This window comes from Balaenoptera acutorostrata, chromosome 9 (genome assembly GCF_949987535.1).
Source record: "Balaenoptera acutorostrata chromosome 9, mBalAcu1.1, whole genome shotgun sequence".
Lineage (NCBI taxonomy): Eukaryota > Metazoa > Chordata > Mammalia > Artiodactyla > Balaenopteridae > Balaenoptera > Balaenoptera acutorostrata.
This window is the reverse complement of record NC_080072.1, coordinates 47,417,208-47,435,454: the sequence shown is the minus strand read 5'-3', so window position 1 is coordinate 47,435,454 and position 18,247 is coordinate 47,417,208. Positions and strand designations below refer to the sequence as shown.

Genomic DNA, 18,247 nt, shown 5'->3' with positions numbered 1-18,247 from the left:
ATTATATTTTAAAAAGGAATTTTAGGTAAAAAAAAAAAAAATTTTTTTTTGTATTTGGATGTATTTTCCTTCTGAATTTGGTTCAACTATTTTAAGAAAAGGAAGCATCCTGTAATGATATCATTTGAGCTAAGCCAATTTCTTTTAGAAGCAACAAAAAATCTGCCAGATGTTGCTGTTATGAAACTGTGATCTAGCATTTATAATTCATCTGACACCTGGATATACTGGCGCAAACAATGGCTTTTTATATGATGAGGCAGTTCTAATTTAAGATCAGTACTTCATCTGTTTTCTTTGTAACTCTATTAGTACTAATGGGCAAGTCTAGGCATACGTCCATGGACTGCCTTTTGGCATCCCGCATGTTAGAAATGGTTAATAAGCAGGGCACACATTCCACCTGGGGAAGTTTTGCTTGCTGCTGCATAATTTTGCACTTATTTTTTAAAATGTTGTTGGGGCTTGGCTCTGTTTTGTGCTCCTGAGAGACTGAGGATAGCACTAATTCGAACTGTCTGGCAAAAGCCAGAGTCATGTAAAGCATTAGTGTTCACTTGAAAGGTATTCGAAGAAGGCATTTTCTAATGCCTAAAACCACTATGTAGGAGATGATGAAACACTACCTTATAATTAAGTCAGCAAGAATCAAAAGCTCTATTTGTTAACTATAGTCTTCTGTTTTTGAATGAATAAATTGTCCCTTTTCAGCACAAAATAATCTACTTCACCCAAACTGACACCCATCATAGCCAAGCATTCTTTAAATACTGCAATTAATGTCATACACTCACTTTGCCATGACTTGCCTGAACTCAGGTTATTATGTGTGACAGTATTAAGTTGAAGGGTTCAGACAAATTTTTAAAAATTTATATTTTAATTTTTTTTTAATGTAGTATGACCAGATTTGAAATCATACTAAAGGGGTCTTCAGACCCAGAACAATATTATTTTCTACAGTTTGTGAAGCATTCACCTACAAATAATTGAGTTTTCATTAAAAGTCAACTTTTGTTTTCAGTTTCAGAACTAATTGAAATTTCTTACTGATTGTAAGTGGATTCTTTTGCTGACTCTAATATTTAGGTATGCAGAATTCTGCAAGTTGAATATGGGTATTTAACTCATTTAATACTGTATTTAACTTAAGCCAAATTCAGCCATACAAACTCAGTCCCCAGCAACTCTCCCTCAATTAAAGGAAAGGAATTTTTAAAAGGTAAAAGTCGAAAACGAGGTGGGGAGAAAGGGAGGGGAGACAGTAGCAGGCCAAGCAAATTCAGAAAGATGGAAAACAGAAGGAAGAATAGCAGAAAATGACAGAAGATGAGAAGCTACACTGGGATAAAAATGATTTGAAAAGGTAACAGCTTGCCCTGTAAACCCAGAAAGGCTCAGGACTCAGAGGCCCAAGTCCTGTATAGGAGGAAAAGGGGGGCTAAAAATGAGAACTAGCTGTAAGTCTAGAGAGGCAGTGGTGAGACCTCCAGGGTCCTTTCCTATCTCCTGTAGTCTTTCCTACCTCATGACTACCTTCTTGCAAGCAAGATATTAGAGGTTTGTTCTCTGGAAAAACCAAACTTGATAAGTTCTGGACTTGGGAACACCATGCACAACCGGGTTAATGATGAGACTGAAAACAGTACAGAAAAAGTAAAACTCTGCACACTTAACTGGGATTTCCGTGGACCTATTTCCTGCCGTGCTTCCAGAAAGCAGGCAGCCAGGATTATAAGTACTTTCTGGGTATCACACTGGCAAATTTTTCTCTAGAGAAACTAGAGAGCTGCTGTTTTTTTTTTTTTTTTATTAGAACTCCAGTTTACTAAGAAATTGGACTAATTAAACATTTTTTTTCATATTCAGTGAAGTATAATTTAAATATACTAAAATTTCCCTATTTTAAGCCTACAGGTTGATTAGTTTTGGTCACTGTTCATTTGGTTATACATTTATATAACCACCACCACAGTGAGGATACAGAACAGTTCCCTCATCCTATAAAGTTTGCTCATGTCCTTTGGAAGTCGACCCCCTCCCCTGACCACTGGTTCCAGGCAACCACTGATCTGTTTTTCTACCACTACCATTTTGCCTTTTGTAGGGTTTCCTATAAAGGAAATCATGTATTGTGTAGTCTGTAGTCTTTTTTACCCATTTTCCCCGTTTTTATTGAGAAATAATTGGCATACATCACTGTATAGGTTTAACGCTACAACATGATCATTTGAATTACATACGCTGTGAAATGATTACCACAATAGGTTTAGTTAACATCCACCACCTCATATAGATAAAATAAAAAGAAAAAAATTTTCTCCTTGTGATGAGATTTTTTTTTTATTTTATAAATTTATTTATTTATTTTTGGCTGCATTGTGTCTTCGTTGCTGTGCACGGGCTTTCTCTAGTTGCGGTGAGCGGGGATTCCTCTTCGTTGCGGTAAGCGGGCTTCTCATTGCCGTGGCTTCTCTTGTTGTGGAGCACAGGCTCTAGGCGCACGGGCTTCAGTAGTTGTGGCACGCAGGCTCAGTAATTGTGGCTCGTGGGCTCTAGAGCGCAGGCTCAGTAGTTGTGGCACACGGGCTTAGCTGCTCCATGGCATGTGGGATCTCCCTGGACCAGGGCTTGAACCTGTGTCCCCTGCATTGGCAGGCAGATTCTTAACCACTGTGCCACCAGGGAAGTCCCTTGTGATGAGATTTATCTGACTTTTTTCATTGATCATGATTTTAAGACTCATCCATATTGTTGTGTATATTAACATTTCATTCCTTTTGCTTGCTGAGTAGTATTCCTTGCATGCATGTACCAGAATTTGTTCATCTGTTCACCAGCTGATGGACAATTGGTTTGTTTTTCATGCTACCCCTTTATAGTCACACCCATTCCCCTCCCCCACTATCTCCAAACCCTCACAACCAATAATTTATTCTCTATCTCTACATTCTTGTCATTTTGAGAATGTTATATAAATGGAATCATACAGTATGTGATCATTTGACATTGTGTTTTCTTCACTCAACATCATGCTCTTGAGATCCATTCAAATTGTTGCTTGTATCAGCATCTCACCCCTTTTCATTGCTGAGTAGCGTTCCATGGTATGGATGCACCACAGTTTGTTTAGCCATTTACCTGTTTCAGGAGATTTTGTCCCCTCCCTCCTGCAATTTCTGGCTATTATAAATAAAACTTCTATAACAGTACTTTCATATTTGAACCAAGTTTCTTATAAAAAGCATACTGTTACATCTTGTTTTATTTAGACCATTTCCATTTTTAATGCAATTATTGGTATGTTAGGGCTGAAGTCTGTCATTTTACATTTTGTCTTCAGTTCTATTTTTTTTCTTCCTGCGTTTTCTTTTCCCTGCCTTCTGTGGATTACTTGAACATTTTTTAGAATTCTATTTTGATTTATCTATAGTGTTTTTGAGTGTATGTTTTTATGTAGCTTTTTTAGTGGTCATTCTGGGTATTACATTACATATCTTGTTACTGTTGACTGGTGTTGACATTTTAGTGAAGTGTAGAAACCTTACTTCCCTTTACATCCCTTTGTGCTCCCCCATTTATAATTGTCTTAACTATTTCCTTTACATATATTGAGAACATCAAAAACAGTGTTACAATTTTTGCTTCAACCATTAAATATAATTTAGAAAACTGAAGAGGAGGAGAAAAGTCTATTGTATTTATCCATATTTTACTTTCTGTTGTTCTTTTTTCCTTCCTGATATCCCAAGATTCCTTCTTTTATCATTTATTTTCTGCTTGAATAATTTCCTTTAGCCATTTACATCTATGATCCATTTCAGGGAAATTTCTGTGAATGATGTAAGGGTCAGGGTTCATACTTTTCTATACAGATATACAGTTATTCCAATACCATTTGTTGAAAAGTTTCCTTTCCCCATGTCTCAGTTTTATAATTGTTTTCTGTGGGGGAAGTTGTCATTAGAGTTTTAATCCCCCATTTGTGGAAACAGCAGTTAAACTTACTTACTTTAAACTTTATTTCACCCTTTGAAATCTGAGGATGTTACCTCAACATATTATATGAAAAGGGAACAGTTACAAACTTATTTCAGCCATAAAAAAGGTTTAAGTTAATTTTAGGATAAAAATATGTGAAACCAAAAATATGGATATTTTCAAATGCCTATGGATGATATCTTAAAATACTCAGTAAAGAAGTTTGTAAACAAGTGTCCTATTCTCAGTTTAATTCTTTTAAAAAAGTTGACATGGGAATTCCCTGGCAGTCTAGTGGTTAGGACTCCATCTGCACCTTCACTGACAAGGGCCTGGGTTCAATCCCTGGTTAGGGAACTAAGAACCTGCAAACAAAGCAGCATGGCCCAAAAAAAAAAAAAAAAAAAAAAAAAAGTTGACATGGGTTCAGTTTAATTCTTATTAAAAAAGTCTAAAAAAAAAACAAGTTTACATGGGTGACTTTACCTGCCATTCCTCTCATTCCACACTGTTTTGATTACTGCAGCTTTGTAGTATTATCTGAAATCTGGGACAATTATGCCTCCTGCTTTGTTTTTTTTCCCTCAGAATTGCTTTGGCAATTCTGGGTCTTTTATGGTTCCATATAAATTTTTGGATCATTCTAGTTCTGTGAAAAATGTCATGGGTAATTTGATAGGGATTGCATAAATCTGTAGATTGCTTTGGGTAGTATTGCCATTTAAACAATATTAATTCTTCCAACCCAAGAGCATGGGATATCTTTCCATTTCTTTGAGTCCTCCTTAATTTCCTTTATTAATGTTTTACAGTTCTCAGTGTAAAAGTCTTTCACCTCCTTGGTCAAGTTTATTCCTAGCTATTTTTTTTTTTTTTGGTGCAATTTTAAATGGTACTTTTTTTTTTTTTTTTTACATTCCCTTTCTATTTCATATTTAGTGTAAAGAAATACAACTGATTTCTGAATGTTTATCTTGTATCCTACTACTGTGCTGAATTCATTTATTAGATCTAGCAGTTTTTGTGTGGAGTCCTTAGGGTTTTCTATATATAGTATCATGTCATCTGCATATAGTGACAATTTTACCTCTTCCCTTCTAATTTGTATATGTTTTATTTCTTTTTCTTGTCTGACTGCTGTGGCTAGGACTTCCAATACTATGTTGAATAGAAGGGGTGAGAGTGGGCATCCTTGTCTTGTTCCAGATTTTAGTAGGAAGGCTTTCAGCTTTTCACCATTGAGTATTACATTGGCTGTGGGTTTGTCATAAATACCTTTCATTATGTTGAGATATGTTCCCTGTGTACCCACTTTGGTAAGAGTTTTTATCATGAATGGATGTTGAATTTTGTCAAATGCCTTTTCTGCATCGAGATGATCATGTGGTTTTTGACTTTTCTTAATGTGGTGTATTACACTGATTGATTTGCATACGTTGAACCATCCTTGTGAACGTGTGATGAACCTCACTTGGTTGTGGTGTATCATCTTTTCTATGTGTTGTTGGATTTGGTTTCCTAATATTTTGTTGAGAATTTTTGCATCTATATTCATCAAACATATTGGCCTGTAATTTTCTTTTTTGGTGGTATCTTTGTCTGGTTTTGGTATCAGGGTGATGGTGGCGTCATAGAATGTCTTTGGGAGTGTTCCCTTCTCTTCAATCTTTTGGAAGAGTTTGAGAAGAATCAGTATGAGTTCTTCTTTGTATGTTTGGTAGAATTTGCCTGTGAAGCTATCTGGTCCTGGCCTTTTGTTTGCAGGGAGTTTTTTTTTTTTTTTTTTTTTTTAAAGGATTTTCTTATTTATTTATTTATTTATTTATTTATTTTTGGCTGTGTTGGGTCTTCGGTTCGTGCGAGGGCTTTCTCCAGTTGCGGCAAGCGGGGACCACTCTTCATCGCGGTGCGGGGACCGCTCTTCATCGCGGTGCGCGGGCCTTTCTCTATCGCGGCCCCTCCCGTCACGGGGCACAGGCTCCAGACGCGCAGGCTCAGCAATTGTGGCTCACGGGCCCAGCTGCTCCGTGGCATGTGGGATCTTCCCAGACCAGGGCTCGAACCCGTGTCCCCTGCATTAGCAGGCAGATTCTCAACCACTGCGCCACCAGGGAAGCCCTGCAGGGAGTTTTTTTTTTTTTTTTTTTTTTTTTTAAAGGATTTTCTTATTTATTTATTTATTTATTTATTTATTTATTTTTGGCTGTGCTGGGTCTTCGGTTTGTGCGAGGGCTTTCTCCAGTTGCGGCAAGCGGGGGCCACTCTTCATCGCGGTGCGGGGACCGCTCTTCATCGCGGTGCGCGGGCCTTTCTCTATCGCGGCCCCTCCCGTCGCGGGGCACAGGCTCCAGACGCGCAGGCTCAGTAGGTGTGGCTCACGGGCCCAGCTGCTCCGTGGCATGTGGGATCTTCCCAGACCAGGGCTCGAACCCGTGTCCCCTGCATTAGCAGGCAGATTCTCAACCACTGCGCCACCAGGGAAGCCCCGGGAGTTTTTTTAAATTACAGATTCTATTTCACTTCTAGTGATCATCAGTCTGTTCAAATTATCTATTTCTTCTTGATTCAATTTAGGTGGGCTGTATGTTTCTAGAAAGTTGTCCATTTCTTCTAGGTTGTCAAATTTGTTGGCATATAATTGTTCATAGTATTCTCTTATGTTTTTTTGTATTTCTGTGATATCAGTTGAGATTTCTCCTTTTTCATTTCTTTTTTCTCTTTGGGTTCTCTCTCTCTCCTTCTTGGTGAGCCTGGCCAGGTTTGTCAATTTTGTTTACCCTTTAAAAGAACCAGCTCTTGGTTTGATTTTTTTTCTATTTTTTAAAAAAATCCCTACATGTTCTTTAAGTGTGAACACCATATTATGAAGATTGTGATTTTAGTTTTTAAAGATATCCACTTTTATACACCAAAGACATTAAAAGCAAGTCAACTGCTTCATCTGGTATTCAACTGAATAAATAGTGACTTTTTCTTTTTTTCTTTAATAAATTTATTTATTTTATTTATTTATTTTTGGCTGTGTTGGGTCTTCATTGCTGTGCGCGGGCTTCCCCTAGTTGCAGCAAGTGGGGGCTACTCTTTGTTGCAGTGCGCGGGCTTCTCATTGTGGTGGCTTCTCTCGTTGTGGAGCATGGGCTCTAGGCGTGCGGGCTTCAGTAGTTGTGGCATGTGGGCTCTGTAGTTGTGGCTCACGGGCTCTAGAGCACAGGCTCAGTAGTTGTGGCGCACAGGCTTAGTTGCTCCGCGGCATGTGGGATCTTCCTGGACCAGGGATCGAACCTGTGTCCCCTGCACTGGCAGGTGGATTCTCAACCACTGCACCACCAGAGAAGCCCAAGAGTGATATTATTTCAATGCAGGGGTAAAATTGGTTGAGTGTACTTATTAAGACAACAGAGGCATCCAGTGAGGAGCCTTAAGAACCTTTCAAGTGAAATTTTGACATTATTATATTCAAATTAGATGTGAGGAAGAGTAATTCTTTAAGAAATGTAGAGCCACTGAAAGTTTTTGTTTGTCTGCTTTAAAGATTTTTGTAAAAGAGAGTAACAGCTTCGTATCTGAGCATTCAGAAGATTTTATTAGCAACTCTACTTAGGACATCCTAGATGGTCTTGATGAAGGGTGGTGAGAGCCTCAAACAAGGCTGAACCAGGCGGTCATTTAAATTTTCATTTAGTCACTTGTTATACGTATTTATTGAGGGTCTACTACATTCCAGAGACTAAAATTATAATTGCATTAGATATTAGGGATATGAAGATTAATATAACATAGACCCTTCTCCCAAGAATTCTCAGTCTAAGTAGAAGGCAACAGACACGTACAAATAGGTAGATTCTAGTGTACAGATGCTACCAAAGAAGTCTGTACACGGTTCATAAGAATACAAATGAAGGGGCCAGGAAAAGGTTCAAAGATTACTTAGAAAGAATCATGGAATAAAATATAGTGCTGAGAACAGTGCCTGGTACATAGTAAGCGGTCAAGAAATATCAGTAATGATGACTGCAGATGGTAGTGGGATATAGGCATGGAGGCAGGAAATAGCCTAGTGCACTTGGTTAGCATAATAAGACAATGTGCAGGATAAGAAGTGCTTTCATGAAGAACTCGTATGTGTTCAACTATCCAGAAGTGAGAAAAAATGCTTGCTCCTCCCTTTTAGTCTCAGTTAAGCTTTCTTTTTCAGAGACAATGGGCTTCAAACTTCTCCCTCACGTATTTGCCGAAAGATGTCTGAATAAAAAAGCTAATATTCAAACAGGAAGCAAATATATAATTTGCTGCAAAGAGTTTAAAAGTATAAGCTCAACCTTGTGACCAGCTTCTCCAGATACTACTCAAATCAACTAAAATTATTATTATTATTATTTTTTAAATTAATTAATTAATTTATTTATTTATTTTTGACTGTGTTGGGTCTTCGTTTCTGTGCGAGGGCTTTCTCCAGTTGTGGAGAGTTGGGGCCACTCTTCATCGCGGTGCGCAGGCCTCTCACTGTCGCGGCCTCTCGTTGCGGAGCACAGCTCCAGACGTGCAAGCTCAGTAGTTGTGGCGCACGGGCTTAGTTGCTCCATGGCATGTGGGATCTTCCCGGACCAGGGCTCGAACCCGTGTCCCCTGCTTTGGCAGGCGGACTCTCAACCACTGCGCCACCAGGGAAGCCAACTAAAATTATTCAATAGGTCTTTTCTTTAAGAAGCTGATTGGAGCAATCAAAAACATAACCTCCAGTGTTTGTGTATGTAGGGGATGGGGTCGATGGAAAAGTCACTGCTAATGGGTATGGAGTTTGTTTTGGGGTGATAAAATAATCTGAAATTGCTTGTGGTAATTGCACAACTCTGAATATACTAAAAACTACTGAATTATACACTTTAAATACATTTTTTAAAAATTATGAAGTGAATTGATAAAGGTGATCAAGTGATTAATGGAATAAAAAACAAAACAAAACAAAACATAACCACACATAAGATGACCTAGTTCCAATACTGGTTCCTAAAAACATTTTTACTTTTCTTTCCAACAGATACTTGAGGCCAATGTATTTCAATTTCAAAGAGGCTCACTGTTCTGACAAATATGTTTGACATACCAGAACCCATTCACTGTTGTGGTGCAGATGAAACAGGCTAAAAGAAGTGTCAACCTTACTTTTCCTAAGCCATTTTAGCCACTGGTGCCAATGCCTTCAACTTGTAAACCCAGTGCCATCCAATTCTCAAGCCCAATACTGACCAAGGCCTGAGACGAAGGTAAGAGGGAGCCCAGAGCATTCACATCTCCCCCACTCCCAGTTCCCACTGGGTTTGACTGGATTATATACCTGGGTTTCTGTCTGGTCTCTCTCTTTTCTTAAAAATAAATTTATTTTATTTATTTATTTTTGGCCACGTTGGGTCTTCGTTGCTGCACGCGGGCTTTCTCTAGTTGTGGTGAGTGGGGGCTACTCTTCATTGCGGTGTGCAGGCTTCTCATTGCGGTGGCTTCTCTTGTTGCGGAGCACGGGCTCTAGGTGGGTGGGCTTCAGTAGTTGTGGCTCGCGGGCTCTAGAGTGCAGGCTCATTAGTTGTGGCACATGGGCTTAGTTGCTCCGCGGCACGTGGGATCTTCCCAGACCAGGGATGGAACCCGTGTCCCCTGCGTTGGCAGGCAGATTCTTAACCACTGCGCCACCAGGGAAGCCCTCTGTCTGGTCTCTTGATTAGCCCTGATTATGCCACCCCGTAGAACTGAGCCATTGTTCTCAACCTCAGAGGCTTGCCTGGTTAGGCCCTGATTCTTTCTCTAGGGGTTAAGCTCTACCTCCTATATTTTCAGGCATAAAGTAGGGTCCTCCCCAAATGGGAAGACCACGTGCTGGATTTCAGGCTCGGCCAACACCTAGAGAGTTTTGCTGTTCTACACTAGATCAAACCTTCTTCGAGAACAAGCCAAGTTTGCTCCGTTAAATTAGATGGTAATTTAGAGTGCTGGCCACTTCACTTGGGAGCCAGCTCAATAGCCAGCTCAGCTATCCTAGTTTCAGAAACCAACTAGTTCTTTTTCTTTTCCATTTCCAGGAATCTACTGCTGAGATTTTAGCGAGTCTTATGGCTGAGTCCATCAGAGCTGTGACATAAAGGTACCTGGCACAGCAATGCAATGCTCAATAAATGCTAGGTCTTTTCTTTCTCTCGTATCAAGTTGATTTAAGCTTGCTCTACTTACCTGGTGTACACAATCTAAGAACTGTAGGAAGACTGGAGTGAAACCACTGCCCTGACAGTTGAGGGTCAAGCTGCTCCGCTGACTGAATTTATGACCAAAAGAGAGCCACTCTTTTTCGACCAGCATCCGGAAGCCTTCAAGTGTCCTATAAAAGGGATCACTGAGTAACTGAACCAGGGAGGTCACCTAGGGTACAAGCAGGTTGGATACTTCATTACTTTCAGTCCTGAAAAATTCCTGCTTCTAAGACAAAGCACTTCCTTTTGATGACAGCTAATTAACAAGCAAAGTTACCTGGATGGCAAATTTGTTCACTAACTGCTCCAGGACAGCTAAATGAATTAATTCTACAAACTTTCCATTAAAAACTAAGACTCAAATTCATTTTGGCTACATTTTCCTTCAGAGAATTAAGAATTTAGTCCTTGCCTGGCCAGGTTGCTGACTGTGGCCTTCTCCTAGGTTAATTAGTAAGGTCAGAGGATCAGTTCAAACCTAAATCTACTTTTTGGCAGATGTAGATTAATGTTTTACTGTAGATTATACTCGTACTTTTCCTTTTCACTCTGGAGTGAGTAAAGAAGGGGCTTACAGAGAACCAGAGAAAGGACTGACAAAACATGGGAAGGATGGTCCATGTCCTACACCGCTGGTCATGCTTGCATGATGCTTCTGTGGTGTGGGAGCCCGATGCCCTGAGCCAGAGCTCCAGGCTGTGTAGGGCCTGGAAACTCATGGCACAGAGGTTTTTGATGGATACCAGGTGGTGTTTAACAGAGGACTTTCTCTGTCCATAAACACATTAGTCATTATACAAAAGATTCATCTGCAGAATTTTAAAATAACTGAATTAAAATACAAATATAAAATTAAATATCTGAAAATATGTTTTAGTAATTTACTTGTGCAGTGATGTCCCAGCCTTCTTCCAAACACACCAAAACTGAGGAACCATTCTCAAGTACTTCTGATACAACCACAGCGAGCTGCAATATCCTGTGAAGCTAAGAGATGAGAAAGGAGGCCACAATTAGACCAAGTGCTTTCTGAGCACCAAGAACAGACTTGCTATCAACCTTAGATAATCAAACAAGTTAGGGATTAAAATATTTGGACAAAAGAATCATATAAATTTTAAATACTTAAAGTTCTTTGTCAAAATCAAGATTAAACAATGACACATTTTAAAACAATGTGTTCAAGTGATACTTAATGAAATAAACAACTGACCTTACAAGATTCCCCTCAAAGCAGAAGAGCTATAATTCTTTCCAGTGGAAAAGAGTGAGGTTCTAAGTGGCCCTCGCAACATAGTTATTAGATTTAAAATTTGTTCTTATGTGATGTAGTGAGTTCTGTTTCCCACGGCTGCACAACTTTGTAAATATACTAAAAAGTACTGAATTGTATACTTTTTTTCATTTTAAAAACCTCTAATATTAGAGAAAATATACCTACAAAAAAAACTCAGGAGAAAGAAAAATATTACAAAATATATATAATGCATCTCCCCAGAGAAATTACAAAAGATATTGCTTCTATCAAATGTGAATTCTATACTAAAGTATTTGTACTGTGTATTAAATGGGAAGAAAACTTTTATTTGTTCTCAGCTTTTTAAGCCAAGACAACTGACTCCAAGTCCCTAATGAACAATTAGGGTGTGAGCAGACCATATAGATTTCAAAACTAAATGTGTAACATTCTGGTTTAAAAAAAAGTTTAAGCATCACTTGACATAACTTGTAGAATGAATCCAACTCTGAACTAAAACAAAACACTCCCACCCCCATATTTTAAACAGAGCTAGGCTATTTTTTTAAATTAATTAATTATTTTTTTAACATCTTTATTGGAGTATGATTGCTTTACAATGGTGTGTTAGTTTCTGCTTTATAACAAAGTGAATCAGCTATACATATACATACATCCCCATATCTCTTCCCTCTTGCATCTCCCTCCCACCCTCCCTATCCCACCCCTCTAGGTGGTCACAGAGCACCGAGCTGATCTCCCTGTGCTATGTGGCTGCTTCCCACTAGCTATCTATCTATTTTACATTTGCTAGTATATATAAGTAAGTCCAAGTCACTCTCTCAGTTCATCCCAGAGCTAGGCTATTTTAAACACAGGAACAAGGCACATGTCCTCTCCAAGAATGGGAAGGTCCTCCTCACTCACTGTTCCTATAACACAACTATTACCAGACCTGAATTCTCTTGGGCTTAGTATGTGCTCTGAGTTAACTTTTAAATTGCCAATATCCGAAGTGGGGCAATGTTTTCCATTGTTTTTAGTCACTAACTTCTGATATGAATCCACTTTGAAGTAAGGAGTAGAACACAGAATAGGAGAAACATAGATGGATAGGTTGAGTGGTAGGAACACTTTGGGGCTGGGGCTCATAACTTAGGGACAGCAGGGAGTATTGATCAGCTCCTTCCATGGGTACTCAAAGTATCCTGAATTGCCTTAACAGTAATTAACATAGCCTCATATAATAGCTAATTGTATATGTGGCTGTTTTCCTAGAGTTTAAGTACCTTGAGAATAGTCACTGCCCTGGGTACTTACATCATTTCCTGGCTTTTTTTTTTTTTTCTTTTTAGTCCAATGTACTGTGGGAAACAACCCTTTTTCCTCCTCAAGAGAGGCAGGAGAAAAAAAAAAGAGAGGTGGGAGGCTTGGAGGTCGATGTGGACAGGGGATAGAAGGGCTGTGTGCTCCTAAAGGGGGAGAAGGAATAATGGACATAGCACCAGGGGCCTAAAGACAAGGCTGAAGGCTGTATTGCAGAGAGGCTCTTGGCCAAATATCTGCATCAGTGTCTAAAACATGCATGTCATAAATACCTTTCTTTCTGTGGTTTGGAAGAAATGTGGGTTAGGTGTGCTGGCATACCTATTTCTCCTTAATTTCTCAATAAGCGTTCAATTAAAAACATCCCAAGCTTACTTAGCTGAAGGAAGGATATGTGGTTTTTCCTAAACCTTAGGTAGGCTTCAGGGTATCCAATGTGCCTTTGTTGGGCTGGCTTGGGAGTGAAGCCACAATCCACAGACACAGAACAGGCAGAGACAAATAGAAAGTGAGAAAGTAAGAGGAAAAGCCCCTTGGAGTCGCCTAGAAATCACATCGTGTCCTGGATCCTCACTCTGTTAGTAACAGAGCAGGAGCCCTATAAATACATGTTGTTTAAATTTGTTGTATATCAAAAAGTTTCCATCTAAAAATAATAATCTCCTTCTTAGCATCCTATGGAGACCAAGCAAGTTTCAACAACAGAGAGAGAAAAACCCAGGGATGGAGAATTCTACCCCTTCATTTCCTATATCACATGGTTGCCTGGAACTGAAAGGCCGTTATAGAGGGCACACAATCAAGGGAGAATGTCAGGTAGTGGGGAACACAATATTTTTTCCCTCAAATATCAATTCTGTATATCCACTTGGGCCTCTCTTTCCTTGAGTGAGTCATAAGACAAGCTGCTCCAGACATTACCTGTGGGAACCACTCAGAGTCTCCCAGGGCTCTCAGGAAGGTCACTTCTGAGTCAGTAGGGATGGTGCTTGGGACACAAGCTCTCATCAGTTTTTTAAAACTGGCTTTCACTTGTCGGATGTCATGAAATTCAACAGGAACAAACTCACAATTTAAAGCAAATTCTAACTTGAAGTTCTGTGGATGAAGATGCAGAGAATTAGGCAGACGACGTGTTATAGGTAAAAGAACAATGTTTTCAACAGGGTAATGCTTAGTGATCTACAGTTAGTTGCGGCCAAAGAGCTGCAGGGGCTGCAGTGGATCAAGAAAGTCAATCTTGTTTCGCTAATGTGTCAGTATTGCTGGAAAGAGCCATTCAGTAAAGTCTAGTGGTTTGACTTAGCTTGCTGTCATTCTGAGAACTTGAAGAGACTACTAGTAGACTGGAACCTGATGGAGCTTATAGGACCAAATATAAGCTACTTACAAGGCCATGAACCTGGAGGTCTAAGGAGGAACCAATGACGCATGACAGCATGATTAATCCAACACTGTGAACTAAGTCTCCCCAAGATGTGAATTATAATTAAAAGGTAATATGCTGTTGAGGTTCCAGAGCTCTACAAATTAAAGTTTATAGACATACACATTTGTTTCTTATTATGCAAGTAAAACATAGTCATTGTGAAAATGAAAAAAAAAGCAGAGATAAACACTGAGAAGAAAATAAAAATCACTGTCTCACTGCCCTACGACTACTAATAAATATTGTAGTTATTCTTTTAAAGCCAATAATAAAAAAATATATACAGTAAAACATGAAAGGCTTTGTTGATTTCTAACTTTTGGACAATATTTTTCACTCAATATGACACATATATCAATCTTTATTTCAGTATTTTTATCATTTATATTTTTAATCCATATGAAATTTTTTCTGTGTGAGTTTGCAATTGTAACTAAAGAATGCTAAATTGGTGGCCCATTGAAATAGTTTATTTTGATAATCTAGTTGCCTACTTCTGAAGAAGATTTAAAAGTTCTCTAACTTCTTATGCCAAAGAATGAATTAATTTTCTCATGTTCTTTTCACTTTCTTCACATTCTGCCCTAATTACTCTACTGGATCATCTGCTTTTCTAAGAGTAGACTGCTTTTTGGCGATTGGCTGTACAATAATATGAATGTACTTAGCACTGCTGAACTAACTGTACATGTTAAGATGGTAAATTTTATGTTATTTGTATTTTACCACAATTAAAAAAAATTGCTGCCAAAAACTTATATATTGGGTCTGTTTCATGTTTTATATTGGTTACTTTATTTTTTAAAGGCCTATTAAAGTTTTAAAATAAAAAATAAAAACCGCCAAGATTTTTTTCTTAAACAGCAGTCCCAAAATATATTAAGAAAAAAAAAAAGTTTCTTTGTCTTAGTAATTCCACTTTTAGGAAGCTAGCCTAAAGAAATAATCTAAAATGTAGGAAAAAATCCTCTAGTGGATTGTATCTCAATAAAAAATAAAAATAAAAAGCTATATGCTTGAAAATGTGACTGCAATTTTACATATAGATGATAAAGAAAGAAACTGAAACATCCAACAATACAGAAAGTTACGGGACTTCCCTGGTGGTCCAGTGGTAAAGAATCTGCCTTCCAATGCAGGGGACGCGGGTTGATCCCTGGTAGGGGAACTAAGATCCCACATGCTGCGGGGCAACTAAGCCCGCGCACAACAACTATTGAGCCTGTGCACTTCAACTAGAGAGCCTGCGTGCCACAAACTACAGAGCCCACGTGCTCTGGAGCCCGCGTGCCACAACTACAGAGCCCACGCGCTCTGGAGCCCCACGTGCCACAACTAGAGAGAGAAAACCCACACGTCACAACTAGAGAGAAGCCTGCGTGCCACACCAAAAAGATCCCTCATGCCGCAACGAAGATCCCACATGCCACGACGGAGACCAGACAGAGCCGAAAAATAAAAATAAATAAATAAAAAGAAAATAAATATTAAAAAAAGGACTGAATGTTTAAAAAAAAAGTTATGCAGTGATTAAAATAAATATGAAATCTATTATACAACATGGAAAGATGGCTTGAGATAAAGAACTTAGCAGTATGAGAACAGGAGTTCTTTCCTGTTTTTTTTTTTAATCTTTTTTTGCTTTATTTTAAACGTTCTATGCAATTCAAAACATATTATTACAATCCAGATATATTTACCAAGACATTTAAACATTTATATTCCTGAGTATAGTTCCCTGTGCTATACAGTAGGTCCTTGTTGGTTATCATCTACTTTATTTATTTTTTAAAATTTTCATTGGAGTATAGTTGACTTACAGTGTCTTGTCATATTAGTTTTTTTTTAAACTTATAATATATAAAAAATAGTTTACTTTTCAGAAAAACTCAATTCCTTCCCATTTCCCAACCATACTTGAGCTAGGTATACCTACCTTATAAAGCAGGAGTTATCAACCATAGTGTTCGACACACTGTTAAGATTATGAGGAATTTGTTACTAAGTATAAGATATTAAAGTATGTGAATTAAAAAAGGTAAATAAAGGCAATTCCAGATTATTAGAATGAGTCACTCTCACTTATTTGCTTTCCTATGTTTCCTTTGTTGGGATAAAAAGGTGTGGAGCTGCAACTAGGCAGCACTGTGCTGGCTAGACTGTGGCACACATCAGACAGATATGCACCCATACTCTACAGACACAGTTGAATTAATAAAAAGCAAAATGTGAAGGAATATACAAAAATCCTAATAACTGCTGTGCCAGAAATTATGTTTGGAATTATGTTTTTTAAATATAGTATTGATGAAAGAAAGAAAGAGAAAGGAGGGAGGGAGAGAGGGAGGAAAGGAGGAAGGGTCCCAATTGGTCAGTCTTTCTTACTCATATATGCATGATCACACAGCTTATCTGAGGACTGATGTGCAAAGGGAATAGCAGAGGTGAGCATTCAGGAGACAAACCTTGGGGAGTGACTCAGATCATAAATAAGAGGTGTGCTGAAGTGTGCAAAGTCTGTGCTCTGGGAAAGACACTGGTGCCAAGGAGGCTGTGCAGGCATCCCTGGACTACTGTTGAAAAGTGTCCCAGCTATTTTCTGGATATAAAATTATCTGCTGTATCAGAAGACACATGTGCATATTTAAAAATTGAGCATTACCCAGCAGTTTCATTCCCTCTACCCTAAAGCTTGGTGACTAAGTGACTGCAGTAGTCCAGGCAGTAGGAGAAGAGCTAGCAAAGCCAGACTGCCACTGAAGAGCTGACTCAGTCACTGGCATCCTGAGGACCAAGCATGTGGGATCCTGCTCACAGCCTCCATTTTACAGTTCAGCTGAAGGTCTGTCTAGATTGTCCAGTGCTCACTGGGGCACTGGACTAAACTTTGAGGGCATTTCTGAATTAACAAATACTTTTAGGGACTTCCCTGGTGGTCCAGTGGTTAAGAATCTGTCTTCCAGGGGCTTCCCTGGTGGCGCAGTGGTTGAGAATCCGCCTGCTAATGCAGGGGACACGGGTTCGAGCCCTGGTCTGGGAAGATCCCACATGCCACGGAGCAACTAGGCCCGTGAGCCACAACTACTGAGCCTGCGCGTCTGGAGCCTGTGCGCCGCAACGAGAGGCCGCGATAGTGAGAGGCCCACGCACCGCGATGAAGAGTGGCCCCCACTTGCCACAACTAGAGAAAGCCCTCGCACAGAAACGAAGACCAAACACAGCCATAAATAAATAAATAATTACCATTTAAAAAAAAAAAAAAGAAAAGACAACTGCTCTGGGCAGGAAGGGAAGAAAAAAAAAAAAAAAAGAATCTGTCTTCCAATACAGGGGACGCGGGTTCGATCCCTGGTCGCAGAACTAAGGGCCCACATGCTGCAGGGCAACTAAGTCTGCACACCGCTACTACTGAGCCTGCACGCCACAACTAGAGAAGCCCGTGTGCCACAACGAAGAGCCCGCGTACCGCAATGAAGACCCAGCACAGTCAAAATAAAAAACAACCCCCCCAAAAAACCCCCAATACTTTTATTTCCCACACACCTGTCAATAGTAATGAAATTTATTCTGTAATGTGTGAACTGCAAAAACATTAAACCCCAAGGAATTATTGTTGCTTTTGGAGATAGAGACTATCTTTACAATTTATGGGACTTGAGCATAGTGAAGCTCTTTAACATAATAATTTAAAAGTAAGAATAAAGGGGCAAAAAAAAAAAAAAAAAAAAGAATAAAGGGGCTTCTCTGGTGGCACAGTGGTTAAGAATCCACCTGTCAATGCAGGGGACACTGGTTCGAAGCCCTGGTCCGGGAAGATCCCACATGCCGCACAGCAACTAAGCCCGTGTACCACAACTACTGAGCCTGTGCTCTACAGCGCGTGAGCCACAACTACTGAGCCCACGTGCCACAACTACTGAAGCCCGTGCGCCTAGAGCCCGTGCTTCGCAACAAGGGAAGCCACCGCATTGAGAAGCCTGTGCACCACAATGTAGAGTAGCCCCCGCTCGTCTCAACTAGAGAAAGCTCGCACAGCAA

The 18,247-nt window shown here is 39.4% G+C and overlaps 1 protein-coding gene across 1 annotated transcript in view; it reads right to left on the bottom strand.

The window, feature by feature from the left end:
- SBF2 (SET binding factor 2) overlaps positions 1–18,247 on the bottom strand; it is a 481,484-nt gene that overhangs the window by 23,735 nt on the left and 439,502 nt on the right. Inside the window, exons 30-33 of the mRNA XM_057553258.1 lie at positions 14,171–14,190; positions 13,702–13,962; positions 11,103–11,204; positions 10,201–10,386 (exon numbers count right to left, since the gene is read on the bottom strand). Of these exons, the coding sequence (XP_057409241.1) occupies positions 10,201–10,386; positions 11,103–11,204; positions 13,702–13,962; positions 14,171–14,190 (569 nt within the window). The remainder of the gene's footprint in view (positions 1–10,200; positions 10,387–11,102; positions 11,205–13,701; positions 13,963–14,170; positions 14,191–18,247) is intronic.